Source organism: Salmo salar, chromosome ssa03, assembly GCF_905237065.1.
Source record: "Salmo salar chromosome ssa03, Ssal_v3.1, whole genome shotgun sequence".
Taxonomy (NCBI): domain Eukaryota; kingdom Metazoa; phylum Chordata; class Actinopteri; order Salmoniformes; family Salmonidae; genus Salmo; species Salmo salar.
Window position 1 is genome coordinate 10,258,627 of NC_059444.1, and position 16,573 is coordinate 10,275,199.

Sequence of the window (16,573 nt, forward strand, 5' to 3'; positions counted from 1 at the left end):
ATGTTACCTATTACAGTAGTTGATATAGTATATGTTACATACTATAGTAGTTGATGTAGTATATGTTACCTACTACAGTAGTTGATGTAGTATATGTTACCTATTACAGTAGTTGATATAGTATATGTTACCTATTACAGTAGTTGATGTAGTATATGTTACCTATTAAAGTAGTTGATGTAGTTAGTATATGTTACATACTACAGTAGTTGATGTAGTATATGTTACCTATTACAGTAGTTGATATAGTATATGTTACATACTATAGTAGTTGATGTAGTATATGTTACATATTACAGTAGTTGATGTAATATATGTTACCTACTATAGTAGTTGATGTAGTATATGTTACATATTACAGTAGTTGATGTAATATATGTTACCTACTACAGTAGTTGATGTAGTATATGTTACCTCCTACAGTAGTATATGTTACCTACTACAGGTCCTAGAGGTGACCCTGGGCTGGAAGGAAGATCTGGACCGGGCCCTGACGGCCCACCTGGACCTGAAGGACCACCCGGTCCCAAAGGTCAGAGGTCACACAGATGTACAGACACACACACACACATGGGCGTGCATACACACACACACACACACATACAGACGCGCAACACTCACATGTACAAATAAACTGTGAAACTTACACAATCATGATAAAGGTGTGAATTATGACAATAGATTGTATGATTTTTTGGGGGGATGTGGTTCTGGGCAGGGTCGGTTGGCCCTGATGGGGAGAAAGGTCACAGGGGTGTACCAGGCTCTGTGGGGGACGACGGGCCCCCAGGCCCTTGTGGACCATCATCCAATACAGACATACATGGGCCCCCAGGGGACCCTGGGAAACGTGGTGAGTGCCATAGAGATGAGCGAACAATTCAATCAAACGTGCACTGCGGTATTTATGCAGAAGATCATTTCCATTTGAATCTCGGACAATGTGTTGTAAGAGAATTGCTATTCGAATAATTGTGATTGATATGGTCATTTAACACGTTAACATGTTGTTTGTCTCTTATGCAATAGGTCTGCCTGGTTTCCATGGTGCTAAAGGACACCCTGGATATCCTGGACCCAAAGGCATTGATGGGAGGGATGGCGACCCAGGAAATGGGTCGAGAGGTGTGTGTGTGTGTGTGTGTGTATTATAAACTTGAAAAGGAAACGTCATGCTTCGTGGTAGTGACTGCTGGAGTGATGGTAGTTGTGGTAACGCATTAAAAAAAAAAAAAAACTGAGCAAGTCAATATCCCTGATATCAGCATGACCAATACTAGATATTGGTGGCAGGTAGCCTAGTGGTTAGAGCGTTGGACTAGTAACTGAAAGGTTGCAAGATCGAATCCCTGAGCTGGCAAGGTGAAAATCTGTCTTTCTGCCCCTTAACAAGGCAGTTCCTAGGCTGTCATTGTAAATAAGAAGTTGTTCTTAACTGACTTGCCTAGTTACATAAATACCTATCACCATCTTTAGTCATATTGAAATCAGCTTAAAACTTCTTAGGGATCAAATCCCTTTAGCGGGATCGATTTGACAACATCTGGTGAAATTGCAGAGCACCAAATTAATATTAAATTACTATAAATATTTAACTTTCATGAAATCACAAGTGTAATACATCAACATAAAGCTTAACTTCTTGTTAATCCAGCCACTGTGTCAGATTTCAAAAAGGTTTTACGGTGAAAGCAAACCATACGATTATCTGAGGACAACACCCCACATACAAAGCATATTTCAACCAGCCAGGTGCGACACAAAAGTCAGAAATAACGATATAATTCATGCCTTACCTTTGAAGATCTTCTTTTGTTGGCACTCCAAAACGTCCCAGAAACATCACAAATGGTCCTTTTGTTTGATAAATTCCTTCTTTATATCCCCAAAATGTCCATTTATTTGGCGCATTTCATTCAGAAATACACAGGTTCCAACTCGCCCAACATGACTACAAATGATCTAATAAGTTACCTGTAAACTTGGTCCAAACATTTCAAACAACTTTCCTAATCCAACCTTAGGTATCCTAAAACGTAAATAATCGATAACATTTAAGACGGAATATACTGTGTTCAATAGCGGATAAAAACAACGTGTAAGCAAGCTCCAGGTCGCGCGCAAAACACAATAGAGTCCACTTGGCTTGACAATCACATTGAACAGCCCTACTTCTTCATTTCTCAAAAAAAAACATCAACCAATTTCTAAAGACTGTTGACATCTAGTGGAAGCCATAGGAACTGCAACCAGGTGCCTCATAAATATAGTTTCCCATAGAAAACGAATTGAAAACACAGTGACCTCAATTTATTTTTTTCCTGGATGGTTTGTCCTCGGGGTTTTGCCAATAAGTTCTGTTATACTCACAGACATTATTCAAACAGTTTTAGAAATTTCAGAGTGTTTTCTATACAAATATACAAATAATATGCATATCCTAGCTTCTGAGCCTGAGTAGCAGGCAGTTTACTTTGGGCACGCTTTTCATCCGGACGTGAAAATACCGCCCCCTAGCCCGAAGAAGTGAAAGAAACTTTATTCAGCTGCACAATCAATTTCACACACTTAAGGATGATTTTTGACATGAAATGCAAACCATGCTAATATTGAGGATGTTGTCATGGTATCGCTATCCCGGGCAATCCCATCTACTCGTAAGTCACAGCACTACATAAACAATCTTATCTACTCGTAAGTCACAACACTACATAAACAATCCCATCTACTCGTAAGTCACAGCACTACATAAACAATCTCATCTACTCATAAGTCACAGCACTACATAAACAATCCCATCTACTCGTAAGTCACAGCACTACATACGCAATTTCATCTACTCGTAAGTCACAGCACTACATAAACAATCCCATCTACTTGTAAGTCACAGCACTACATTAACAATCCCATCTACCCGTAAGTCACAGCACTACATATACAAAGGATGGTGTTAATTGTTCAGAACCTGATTTGCAAATGTCAGAGAACAACAGAGTTCATATTGTGTTATTGAACCCGATTTATTAAAGTAGAATGAAGACGGACACGGGAAACATTAACTACATAAACCCTATGGTCAGTCCATCCCTGGCACGATATCAATCAAGGACAAGTGGGAACCTGATTTGCAGAAGTCAGAACCAATTACGAGATTTCACAAAGAGTTCAGCTATATAGAAATAAAGAAAGGTTGTTTCACGTTCCTCATAATTCCTCATAGTTCCTTATAGTTCCACATAGTTCTTCATAGTTCCTCATAGTTCTTCATAGTTCCTCATAGTTCCTTCCGGCCTCCTAAATAGACTGAGACTGACTACCTCAAGACTGTGTCGTGAACTTTGGTCTTTTGCTCACCATAAGACAGTTACAGTATATACAATCGGATATATACAGATTCTTTACCATGTATCATCATTTCATCCAGGTAAGCATGCCTGTGTATTATGAATGAGGTAAGCATGCACGTGTTTTATGAATTGGGTAAGCATAAGCATGCCTGTGTATTTATGAATGGGTAAGCATGCCTGTGTATTATGAATGGGTAAGCATGCCTGTGTATTATGAGTGGGGTAAGCATGCCTGTGTAAAATGAATGGGTAAGCATGCCTGTGTATTATGAATGGGTAAGCATATACAACTACTTAAAGCATTTAATCAGACAACTAAAAGATGTGCAACATGAAAATATTTTCTCACTTACATAGTGTAATTTATTGGTGGTCCCTAACTAGCCCCAGAGATAGGCTATCCAATGTCAAACCAACTTTGCCATGGTGGCACACTTGCCGACTGAAGCTAATTGGCGAAATAAGTTGGCTAGCACTAGCTAGCCTAGGTGACTTCAATACCTGTTTCAAGTTGTCTAGAAGGTTGAGTGACTGTAACTGTGTGCTGTTTTGGCAGAGTTCTGATACACATAATGAATCAGAAAATTGTTCAGTTTAAATTATTATACAAAATTCTTGCAACCAATAGAATGTAATATATATGGGGGATACACCCATTCCAGCTATGCAGATTTAGCTGCAAAGAGACAATCATTACTGCATTTGTTTTGATACTTGTCCATATGTAGCTTGTTTTTGGACGCAGGTTCAGGAATGGCTGATAGCTCCATTTACATGGAGCTAACTCTGCAGATAGCACTGCTGGGTGATTTGAAAAGTCATAGTCAATCCATCAATAATATAATAATACTCTTAGCAAAAATGTTAATCTTTCATTTACAATCTGTTAAAAAACTATGAGAATATAAAAGGTTCAGAACTTTTGTAAAACAGCACAGCACAAAATATATGGCAAATAGAAAATCAAAACTGGATGGTGTTCAGAGATAGATGGGAGGGGTTGAGGGTAGCTGAGGGATGGGACTAAAAACCAACAAAGCTGTTGTTGTCCATTAGTTTACTCCAATTAGGGGAGGGGAGGTAGGGTTAGGGGAAAATAATAAAGGCAAATATATATATTTTTAACACAGATTTATATACTTGTATGTGTTTCTATATATATATATATATATATATATATATATATATATACATACAATTGAAGTCAGCAGTTTACATACACTTTGGTTGGAGTCATTAAAACTAGTTTTTCAACCACTCCACACATTTCTTGTTAACAAACTATAGTTTTGGCAAGTCGGTTAGGACATCTACTTTGTGCATGACACAAGTAATTTTTCCAACAATTGTTTACAGACAGATTATTTCACTTATAATTCACTGTATCACAATTCCATTGGGTCGGAAGTTGACTGTGGCTTTAAACAGCTTGGAAAATTCCAGAAAATTATGTCATGGCTTTAGAATCTTCTGATAGGCTAATTGACATCATTTGAGTCAATTGGAGGTGTACCTGTGGATATATTTCAAGGCCTACCTTCAAATTTAGTGCCTCTTTTTTTGGCATCATGGGAAAATCTAAAGAATTCAGCCAGGACCTCAGAAAATAAATTGTAGCCCTCCACAACTCTGGTTCATACTTGGGAGCAATTTCCAAATGCCTGAAGGTACCACGTTCATCTGTACAAACAATAGTACGCAAGTATAAACACCATGGGACCACGCAGTCGTCATACCTGTCACGACTTCCGCCGAAATTGGTCCCTCTCCTTGTTCGGGTGGCGTTCGGCGGTCGACGTCACCGGTCTTCTAGCCATTGCCGATCCACCTTTCATTTTCCATTTGTTTTGTCTTGTCTTCCCACACACCTGGTTTCAATTCCATCATTACATTTTGTATATTTAACCCTCTGTTCCCCCCATGTCCTTGTCTGAAATTGTTTATTGTAGTGCTTGTGCACATTATGCTGGTGTGTAACAGGTTTTGTTTACACATTGATTTATTGTTCTGTTTACAGTGGTTTTATTTATTAAATTGCGCCATTGTAAATCAGTTTTTGCTCTCCTGTGCCTGACTTCTCTGCCACCAGTACGCACCCCCTACAGAATTCCGGACCAAACTTATGGAGTCAGCAGGAGCAGGTACTCCAGGTATAGGGGTGGAGGAGCGCATCCGGGAGAACGCAGCAATGCTCCACCATCTTGGCACCGCCATGGACCGCGTTGTCCAGACAATGGACCGCTGGGAGAGACAGGGAGTTCTTCCAGCGCCTCCACCAGCACAACCGGGGTCTCCACTACGCGCCCATCCTTCTCCTGGACCCAGTGGGATTCGTCTCTCCCTTCCCCAGGAATACGATGGGATGGCTGCGAACTGCCAGGGGTTCCTGTTGCAGCTGGACTTATACCTGGCAACCGTTCACCCGGCTCCTTCGGGCCGTGAGAGGGTGTCCACCCTCGTCTCGTGCCTCACCAGGAAAGCCCTGGAGTGGGCCAACGCCATGTGGAGAGAGGGAGATGCGGCGTTGGACCAGTTTGAGGAGTTCACCCGCCACTTCCGGCAGTCTTTGACTACCCGCCCGACGGTAGAGCGGCAGGTGAACGCCTCTGCCATCTGAGGCAGGGGACGAGGAGCGCCCAGGAGTTTGCCCTGGAGTTTCGGACCCTAGCTGCCGGCTCGGGATGGAACAACAGGGCCCTGATCGACCAGTATTGCTGCAGTCTGCACGAGGACGTCCGTCGGGAGTTGGCCTGCAGAGGCACCACCCTCACGTTCGACCAGCTGGTGGACCTCTCCATCAGGCTGGATAACCTGCTGGCTACCTGCGGACGTTCAGATCGTGGTCTGTTGGTTCCATCCCCCCGCACCCCCTCTCCGATACCCATGGAGCTTGGAGGGGCGGTGCGCAGGGAGACCGGAGGGGTTCCAACTCGTGCACCATCTGTGGCCGCAGAGGTCACACTGCCGGTCGGTGCCGGGTTGGTTCCTCTGGGTATCGAGGCAGCAGGTAGGGCGCTCTGGCGTCACCCCAGGTGACCATTCTCACCCAGAGCTCTCTGCTGCACATATGTTTGTGTATGTCACTTTTCCTGAGTTTTTCCCGCATTCCCAGCATAAGGCGCTCGTCGCTTCAGGCACGGCTGGGAATTTTATAGATCGTTCGCCCATACTTTAGGGATCCCCATTGTTCCCATGGCTGTGCCCTTCCCCGTTCATTAGGGTCAGGGTTGATTAGGGAGGCCATCGCTCCTCTGGGCATGGTGACGCAGGGGGGTCACAAGGAGAGAATTAGTCTCTTCCTTATTGACTTGCCTGCGTTTCCCGTGGTGCTAGGCCTACCCTGGTTAGATTGTCATGACCCCACTGTTTCTTGGCCACAGAGGGCTCTCACGGGGTGGTCGCAAGAGTGCTCGGGGAGGTGTTTAGGGGTTTCCGTTGGTGCTACTATGATGGAAAGTCCAGACCAGGTCATTCCCCCTGAATATGCCGATTTGGCTCTCGCCTTCTCCAAAAAGAAGGCGACTCAATTACCACCCCATCGACGGGGCGATAGTGCGATAAATCTCCTGGTAGACGCTGCACTTTCCAGGAGTCATGTGTATCCCCTCTCACAGGCGGAGACGGAGGCTATGGAAACATATGTCCCTGAATCCCTGCGTCAGGGGTACATTCGGTCCTCCACTTCCCCCGCCTCCTCAAGTTTCTTTTTTGTGAAGAAGAAGGAGGGAGGTCTGCGCCCGTGTATTGACTATCGGGGTCTGAACCAGATCACCGTGAGGTATAGTTACCCGCTACCGCTCATAGCCACAGCGATTGAGTCAGTGCACGGGGCGCGCTTCTTCACCAAACTAGATCTCAGGAGGGCTTACAACCTGGTGCATATCCGGGAGGGAGACGAGTGGAAGACGGCTTTCAGTACCACCTCAGGGCACTATGAGTACCTCGTCATGCCGTACGGGTTGATGAATGCGCCATCAGTCTTCCAAGCCTTTGTAGACGAGATTTTCAGGGACCTGCACGAGCAGTGTGTAGTGGTGTATATCGATGACATTCTGATATACTCCGCTACACGCGCCGAGCATGTGTCCCCGGTGCGCAGGGTGCTTGGTTGCCTGTTGGAGCATGACCTGTACGTCAAGGCTGAGAAATGCCTGTTCTTCCAGCAGTCCGTCTCCTTTCTAGGGTATCGCATTTCCACCTCAGGGGTGGAGATGGAGAGTGACCGCATTTCAGCTATGCGTAATTGGCCGACTCCCACCACGGTAAAGGAGGTGCAGCGGTTCTTAGGGTTTGCCAACTACTACCGGAGGTTTATCCGGGGTTTTGGTCAGGTAGCGGCTCCCATTACCTCACTGCTGAAGGGGGGCCCAGTACGTTTGCAGTGGTCAGCTGAGGCGGACAGGGCTTTTAGTCACCTTAGGGCTCTGTTTACCTCGGATCCCTCTTTGGCGTTCATAGTGGAGGTGGACGCGTCCGAGGCTGGGATAGGAGCTGTGCTCTCTCAGCACTCGGGTACGCCACCGAAGCTCCGCCCCGTGCCTTCTTCTCGAAGAAGCTCAGCCCGGTGGAGCAAAACTATGACGTGGGGGACCGGGAGCTGTTGGCTGTCGTCAAGGCCCTGAAGGCGTGGAGACATTGGCTTGAGGGGGCTAAACACCCTTTTCTCATCTGGACTGACCACCGCAATCTGGAGTACATCCGGGCAGCAAGGAGACTGAACCCTCGCCAGGCAAGGTGGGCCATGTTTTTCACCCGTTTTGTGTTCACCCTTTCCTACAGACCAGGCTCCCAGAATGTGAAGGCAGACGCATTGTCCCGGCTGTATGACACAGAGGAGCGGCCCATGGATCCCACCCCCATACTCCCTGCCTCCTGCCTGGTGGCGCCGGTAGTGTGGGAGCTGGACGCGGACATTGAGCAGGCGTTACATGCAGAGCCTGCTCCCATCCAGTGTCCCGCTGGGCGTCTGTACGTCCCATCTGCTGTTCGTGACCGGTTGATCTATTGGGCCCACACGTCTCCCTCCTCTGGTCATCCTGGGATCGGTTGGACAGTGCGCTGTTTGAGCGGAGGTGCTGGTGGCCTACCTTGGCTAAGGATGTGAGGGTTTATGTTTCCTCCTGCTCAGTGTGCGCCCAGTGTAAGGCTCTTAGGCACCTGCCCAGAGGGAAGCTACACCCCTTACCCGTTCCACAACGGCCTTGGTCGCACCTATCGGTGGATTTTCTTACCGATCTTCCCCCCTCACAGGGTAACACCGCGATCCTGGTCATTGTGGATTGGTTCTCTAAGTCCTGTCATCTCCTCCCTCTGCCCTGTCTCCCTACGGCCCTACAGACTGCGGAGGCCTTGTTTACGCACGTCTTCCGGCACTACGGGGTGCTTGAGGATATAGTGTCTGATTAAGGTCCCCAGTTCATATCTAGGGTCTGGAAGGCATTCATGGAACGTCTGGGGGTCTCGATCAGCCTTACTTCAGGGTTTCACCCCGAGAGTAATGGGCAGATGGAGAGAGTAAACCAGGATGTGGGCAGGTTTCTGCGGTCCTATTGCCTGAAATAAATCATTCTCTCTACTACTATTCTGACATTTCACATTCTTAAAATAAAGTGGTGATCCTAACTGACCTAAAACAGGGAATTCTTGCAAGGATTAAATGTCAGGAATTGTGAAAAAGAGTTTAAATGTATTTGGCTAAGGTGTATGTAAACTTCCGACTTCAACTGTATATATATATATATATATATATATATATATACAGTACTAGTCAAAAGTTTGGACACACCTACTCATTCAAGGGTTTTCTTTACTTTTACAATTTTATACATTGTAGATTAATAGTGAAGATATGAAAACTATGAAATAACACATATGGCATCATGTAGTAACCAAAAAAGTGTTAAACAAATCAAGATATATTTTAGATTTTAGATTCTTCAAAGTAGCCAGCCTTTGCCTTAATGGCAGCTTTGCACACACTTGTCATTCTCTCAACCAGCTTCATGAGGTAGTCACCTGGAATGCATTTCACTTAACAGGTGTGCCTTGTTAAAAGTTAATTAATGGAATTTATTTCCTTCTTAATGTGTTTGAGCCAATCAGTTGTGTTGTGACGAGGTAGGGGTGGTATACATAAGATAGCCCTATTTTGGGAAAAAGACCAAGTCCATATTATGGCAAGAACAGCTCTTATAAGCAAATGTCCACATGACCTATTACTGTTATCCACATGACCCAATACCTTTGTCCACATGACCCAATATAAACTAGAAAAGGACATTTTCTAAAGAACATGTGTGTCTGTGCTTGCTTGTCTTGAAGTATTTATAGTTGTGATATAAGTTGTAGTAAGGATAAAAAACATTTGTAGTGGTACTGTAACAGTGGAAGTGGTAATGACTGCAATAGTAGTTTTATTGGTAGTGGCTTTGGTAGTAGTAGCAGTAGTGGTAGTAGTAGCAGTAGTAGCAGTAGCAGCAGTAGAATTAGCAGCAACAGAAGCAGTAGCAGCAGCAGCAGTAGAAGTAGAAGTCGCAGCAGTAGCAATAGTAGTATCAGTAGCAGCAGTAGTATCAGTAGCAGCAGTAGTATCAGTAGCAGTAGTAGCAGTAACAGCAGTAGTAGCAGCAGCAGAATCAGTAGTAGTAGCAGTAGCAGCAGTAGTAGCAGCAGCAGAATCAGTAGTATTAGCAGTATCAGTTGTAGCAGTAGCAGCAGTTGTAGCAGTAGCAGCAGTAGTAACAGTAGCAGCAGTAGTAGTAGTAGCAGCAGTAGTAGTATCAGTAGTAGCAGCAGCAGAAGCAATAGTAGCAATAGTATCAGTAGAAGCAGTAGCAGTAGTAGTAGCAGCAGTAGTAGTAGTAGCAGTAGTAGTAGCAGCAGTAGCAGTAGTACAAATAGCAGCAGTAGTAGCAGTAGCAGTAATAGCAGCAGTAGCAGTAGCAGCAGCAGCAGAATTAGTAGTATTAGTAGTAGCAGCAGTGGTAGTAGTAGTATCAGTAGCAGCAGCAGTAGTAGTATCAGTAGTAGCAGCAGAAGCAGTAGTATCAGTAGCAGTAGCAGAAACAGCAGAAGCAGTGGTAGCAGCAGTAGTAGCAGCAGTAGTAGTAGTAGCAGTAGTAGTAGCAGTAGTAGAAGTAGCAGTAGCAGTAATAGCAGTAGTAGTAGTAGCAGTAGCAGTAGCAGCAGCAACAGTAGAAGCAGTAGTATCAGTAGCAGAAACAGCAGAAGCAGTGGTAGCAGCAGCAGTAGCAGCAGCAGTAGTAGTAGTAGCAGTAGTAGTAGCAGTAGAAGTAGCAGTAGCAGTAATAGCAGTAGTAGTAGTAATAGCAGTAGTAGTAGTAGTAGCAGTAGCAGTAGCAGCAGCAACAGTAGAAGCAGTAGTAGCAGTCGCAGCAATAGCAGTAATAGCAGCAGCAGTAGTAGCAGCAGCAATAGTAGCAGTAGTAGTAGCAGAAGCAGTAGTATCAGTAGTAGTAGCAATAGTAGCAGTAGCAGAAACAGCAAAAGCAGTGGTAGCAGTAGTAGCAGTACATTTACATTACATTTAAGTCATTTAGCAGACTTACAAATTGGTGCATTCACCTTATGATATCCAGTGGAACAACCACTTTACAATAGTGCATCTAAATCTTTTAGGGGGGGGGGGGGTTAGAAGGATTACTTTATCCTATCCTAGGTATTCCTTAAAGAGGTGGGGTTTCAGGTGTCTCCGGAAGGTGGTGATTAGTAGTAGTAGCAGTAGTAGAAGTAGTAGTAGCAGTAGCAGTAATAGCAGCAGTAGTAGTAGTAGTAGTAGCAGTAGTAGTAGCAGTAGTAGCAGTAGCAGAAACAGCAGAAGCAGTGGTAGCAGCAGTAGTAGTAGCAGTAGTAGTAGCAGTAGCAGTAATAGCAATAGTAGTAGTAGTAGTAGTAGTAGTAGTAGTAGTAGTAGTAGTAGTAGCAGCAGCAACAGTAGCAGCAGCAGTAGTAGCAGTAGTAGTAGCAGAAGTATCAGTAGCAGTAGCAGTAGTAGAAGTAGCAGTAGCAGTAGTAGCAGCAGTAGTATAGCGTGGTTCGTTCTGCGCTGTGTACTTTTAATTAGGACACTGCCACAACTGGAGGTCTGCTGGTTGGAATTTTTTTATTTTCCCTGCACACCAAGAGACAACACACAATATGTTAGCCCTTGGCGCAGTCACAGCTCTCAGGCACCTCGCTAGCTGAAGGTCAGGCAAAAGAGCGAACCAAAAATAAATAACAGGTGCTGCATGCACACATTCAGTGCACAACAGCACACAATACAAGGAAAATGATATACAACATAATTCGGACAAAATAAAAGACATACCTGCACACGAAGAGACAATACAAAATATTTTTGCCTTTGGCGCAGTCACAGCTCTCAGGTACCTGCGCGAGCACATGGAAACTCACTCAAACACTGTCCCAAGTACTCACAAGTTACAATAGGTACCCTAGTTAGCGAGCTCGGTGAAACTTGTTAACATAAATCTTTATATTGTCCACATTGTAACAAAACTTATGGTTGCATAACAGCACATTGTGTAACATTACCACGGTTTTATGTTGAACAATTGCTGAGCCAAGGACAACATACCTCCCTAGCTGAAGGTCAGGCAAAAGAGAACAATAAGGGGGTACGGAAATACAGATAACCAGCGATGGACCAAACCAAAATATACAAAACTTTTACAATCTCGTGTATGTACAATATAGATATCAAAAAGTGTTTGTACACCAAAAAATAACATTAGCTATGCAGCTGTAATTAAATTAAAAAAACACACTGAAATATTATTCTTATTATCAAATTATTAACACCCCATCTTGACCTGGCCTATTTGAACTGGTCCTTGTGTGCAACTTGGTGCGTAATCAACAACATCACACTGCTACATTAGCAGTAGTAGCAGTAGCAACAGTAGAAGTAGTATCAGTAGCAGCAGTAGTAGCAGTAGTAGCAGTAGCAAGAGTAGAAGTAGCAGCAGTAGTAGCAGTAGCAGCAGTAGCAGTAGTAGTAGTAGTAGTAGTAGTAGTAGTAGTAGCAGCAGTAGTAGTAGTAGTAGTAGTAGTAGTAGTAGTAGTAGTAGTAGTAGTAGTAGTAGTAGTAGTAGTAGTAGCAGCAGTAGTATCAGCAGCACTAGTATCAGTAGCAGCAGAAACAATAGCAGTAGTAGTAGTAGTGACTGGTTTAGTTTGATTTATAACAAGAGTATTGCCGGAATTCTAGAGTTTTCTTTCAGCAAGCACACTAATGATGTGTGTATGTTAGGCTGTCCAGGTGAACCTGGGGCTGATGGACTGTGCTCAGGAGGACCAGGCCCATCTGGACTCAGAGGAAATATGGGGCTCATGGGTCTACCAGGTAACACACACAATGACACACTGACACAAACACACACACACAATGACACACACTAGGCTTGGGTGGTATATCAATACCGACGGAATGACATTTATTTTATTTAGAAATAAAAAAATTGGGGGGGGGGTTGGTGTACCCTGAAGCTCGGAGGGTGCGTGCTACGCCACTTCTTATAACTATACGTTAACTATCTAATATTTGTGCCAAATAAATTATCTCCGGCTCAGGGCTCCAGCTATGCATTTGGTTTGCTAACTTGCTAGCTATGTGGGTATCTTGCAATATCAATCTTCTTGGTTACGGCAGAGATAATCAATCCCCTCCTGGATCACGATCCCTGCTTCCTAAATGTGTTTTGTGCGGCAACATTTTTTTTTGGGGGGGGGTGTTATTTTATTATTTTTTACGTTTGGAAAAAAATAGCGGCCCTTGTATTACTGTAATACTGTATATACCCCAGTATGGTACAGGAACGGTATGAATGTATTCAAATCTAGATAGCGCCTAACCCTAACACACACACAAACACAACCACTGAAACACACACACACACTCACAGATACGCATACACTCACACACAAGCACAACAACATTTGACTATTCAATAGTCTTGTATGCTGCATGGTATAACAACTTATGATATCATATTGAAAAGGGCTGAAATGAATTAAAAAGCCGATTGATGATGTTCTTACTGTTCGTATTCAGTTGTGTGGATATGATTTGAAGTTTCCATGGATTATAGGTTTTTACTGTTATTGAGTTGTAGGGATGTGATCTCGTAGGTCCCCATGGAATAAAGGGAGGCCCGGGTTCCAATGGAGACCCAGGACTAGACGGTATGCCCGGTCCATGTGGGCCAAAAGGAACTAAAGGAGAGTCCAGTTGTGCAAAACCAGGCCTCCCAGGATCACCTGGACAGAAGGTGCAATCAACAAACAGAACCACAGTCTATTACCAGCAATTGAAATCACTGCCACTGTGCAACACAATACTGTAAAACTACCGTCACCATTTAAACACCATGTGACTATTACCTGACTCTGATAACACTATCCTCTGTCTGTCTGTCTGTCTGTCTGTCTGTCTCACTCGTTCTCTCTTTCGCTTTCTCTCTTTCTTTCCCTCTCTCCAGGGCGAGCCAGCCTTGTATAACAAACATGACTCCAAAGGAATGAAAGGCTCTCCTGGTTACGCAGGTCCTCCAGGCTCCCAAGGACCCTCTGGAGCCAAAGGAGACCCAGGACATCATGGACATCATGGTTATTACCACTGAAACACTGATTAGTATGATGAGGACTGTGTGTTGGGCTATCATGTCACATGACCTCGATTTTAACCTTTTCAGAAATTAGGATTTGACCAAAATGAAAGCAATTGTCTGAGGATGGTGCTGGAGTGTGGTGCTGGAGTGTGGTGCTGGAGAATGGTGTTGGACAGTGGTGATGGAATGTGGTGCTGGAATGTGGTGCTGGAAAGTGGTGCCAGAGAATGGTGCTGGATTTGTTGTGCTGGACCATCTGACATAAAAAGAAAAGGGGACAGTGATGAAACAACGTTTAATAAAGGTTAAATTCAGGTCATAAATGTTTAAAACACAGGGCCCTTAATTATGATAGTTGTTTTGATAGATGACCATGATGATGGTGATGATTGTGTACATTTCTCTTACTCTGTCTTTTTCTATCTCTCTCTATTTCTCTCTCTTCACTGTGATCCAGGAGCCCGAGGTCCTGCCGGCCAACCAGGTACTGATGGCCCCCCAGGACTCCCTGTGTCACACGGAGCTCCAGGTCAGAACATCACTAAGGTTTATTCAGGAAATATATTAATGAAAATACAGTATGTTCAAAAGTATGTGGACACCTGCTCGTCGAACATCTCCTTCCAAAAATCATGGGCATTAATATGGAGTTGGTCCCCAACTTTACTGCTATAGCCTCCACTCTTTCCACTAGATGTTGGAACATTGATGAGGAGACTTCAGCCACAAGAGCATTAGTAAAGTCGGGCACTGAAGGGGTGTCCACATACTTTTGGCCATGTAGTGTATGTCTCCATGTGTTTGGGGTGTCTAACCATGTCCCCTTTCACAGGACAACCAGGGTTACCTGGCCCTCCTGGTCCCTATGGTCCTAAAGGTAACCAGGGTCACGATGGCATTCCTGGACCTGCTGGTCAGAAGGGAGAGACACGTAAGACAGACAAGTTGACTTCTTCTTGAACTGTCAGAGTAGTTCTTCTAGTTATAGGTCTTCCCTGTGGCTCAGTTGGTAGAGCATGGTGTTTGCAACACCAGCATGGTGCGTGCAACGCCAGGGTTGTGGGTTCGATTCCCACGGTGGGCCAGTACAAATTTTTTTTACAAAAGATGTGTGAAATGAAATGTATGAAATGAATGCATTCACTACTGTAAGTTGCTCTGGATAAGAGCATCTGCTAAATGATTAAAATGTAAATGTAAAATGTTATAGTAGTACAGTTGATTTCTGAAACAATAGATTGTTCTAAACCAGAGTATTGAGATGGCAAGATAGTCTACTTGAATTGTCTCTGGTGAATTTGTTGCACTTAAACTGAGTTTGCACTTATCAGAGGTTGACTGAAGTGCTGAAACACAAGATGTAATAATCTAGCAATGTAAGACATGTCTTGTCTTTCTCCCTCTTTAGTGATTGTGAGATCAACTCCTGGCCCACGTGGAAAGAATGGACTGCCAGGTGACTCCCTGATGGATTACATTATTCCTATACCTTCAGAAATACACCACTTACCATAACTTGCCACAAACATAGCAAGAGATTTATCTGGCTAACATTTGTTTGATTGTTAACAAAGATAATTGAATTAGCTACCATTGATTCTGTTTATGGCTAGAACTGATTTGATTGGCTATAATTTATTTCCTGTAGGTCCAAAGGGAGATGTGGGTTTCCCTGGCCCCACTGCTCCGGGGCCCCCAGGGTGTCCAGGAGATCAGGGCCACCGAGGCAACGAAGGACCCCAGGGTTCTCGCGGGAGGCCAGGGTTTGGTGGTGTTTGTGTCAACGGGCTGAAAGGAGATGCTGGTCCCCAGGGCAGCCCTGGAAGCCCTGGTGACTTTAACTGAAAATGTATCAGTTAGTGCTGACACAAACTCTACTCTTAACTCAGAATTCAATCTCTATCCTTGACTCTTACTGAAAGTCTATAGGCCTGTTTCCCAGACACAGATAAAGCCTACTTCTGGATAGTGAAGAAAATAATGAAAGTTATTTTTAGTCAAGGTTGAAGGTGTCCGCATGCTTCCCAGACTAAACAGTTTGGAATACTTTTTGTGACGTTTTTGTTTGTTTTGGACTTCGGTAAGAGTTTTGCCGGGCACACAACATTTTTCTCGAGGCATGCCGAAGTTGGTAGCCGAAGTCAAGTTGGTAACCGAAGTCGGTAGCCCCTTCGTGCGTGATCGGTCAACAGTAGGGATTCTTCAATAAAGTCTTTGTTGTCATTCAATGAGAGACGACTAGTTTTCATTCACATTTTTTTATTGAGAAATACTGCACCAAATATCTTAGTTAGATGTAAAATTGTGTGACTAAGATCTCATTGGCAAAAATGTCAAACTGAATGACAGATTTGTTGAGATATCATAGATTAATAAAATATATATATATGAAGTGTAAGCTGGCTACGGCGTCTCAAAATGTACAAACAGTACTATTGCCACTTTTTTTTCAGTTTTTTTAAGTGAAAGTCTTTTAAGGGAGTATGCGACCACACTCGTTCGGTTCGCCTAGCTGAGTTGGAACTGAAGCATGCTGACGCCTTTAGACTCAATATCCCAAGATCTAAATCAACAATTGTCCCAAAGGTTGCAAAA

The 16,573-nt window shown here is 44.0% G+C and overlaps 1 protein-coding gene across 1 annotated transcript in view; it reads left to right on the plus strand.

Annotated features, from left to right (window-relative positions):
• Window positions 1-16,573, plus strand: part of LOC106598248 (collagen alpha-5(IV) chain) — a 46,407-nt gene that overhangs the window by 18,624 nt on the left and 11,210 nt on the right. The window contains exons 20-29 of the mRNA XM_045714797.1: window positions 446-532; window positions 719-853; window positions 1,030-1,125; window positions 12,622-12,714; window positions 13,500-13,639; window positions 13,850-13,976; window positions 14,436-14,507; window positions 14,811-14,909; window positions 15,387-15,434; window positions 15,627-15,809. Of these exons, the coding sequence (XP_045570753.1) occupies window positions 446-532; window positions 719-853; window positions 1,030-1,125; window positions 12,622-12,714; window positions 13,500-13,639; window positions 13,850-13,976; window positions 14,436-14,507; window positions 14,811-14,909; window positions 15,387-15,434; window positions 15,627-15,809 (1,080 nt within the window). The remainder of the gene's footprint in view (window positions 1-445; window positions 533-718; window positions 854-1,029; window positions 1,126-12,621; window positions 12,715-13,499; window positions 13,640-13,849; window positions 13,977-14,435; window positions 14,508-14,810; window positions 14,910-15,386; window positions 15,435-15,626; window positions 15,810-16,573) is intronic.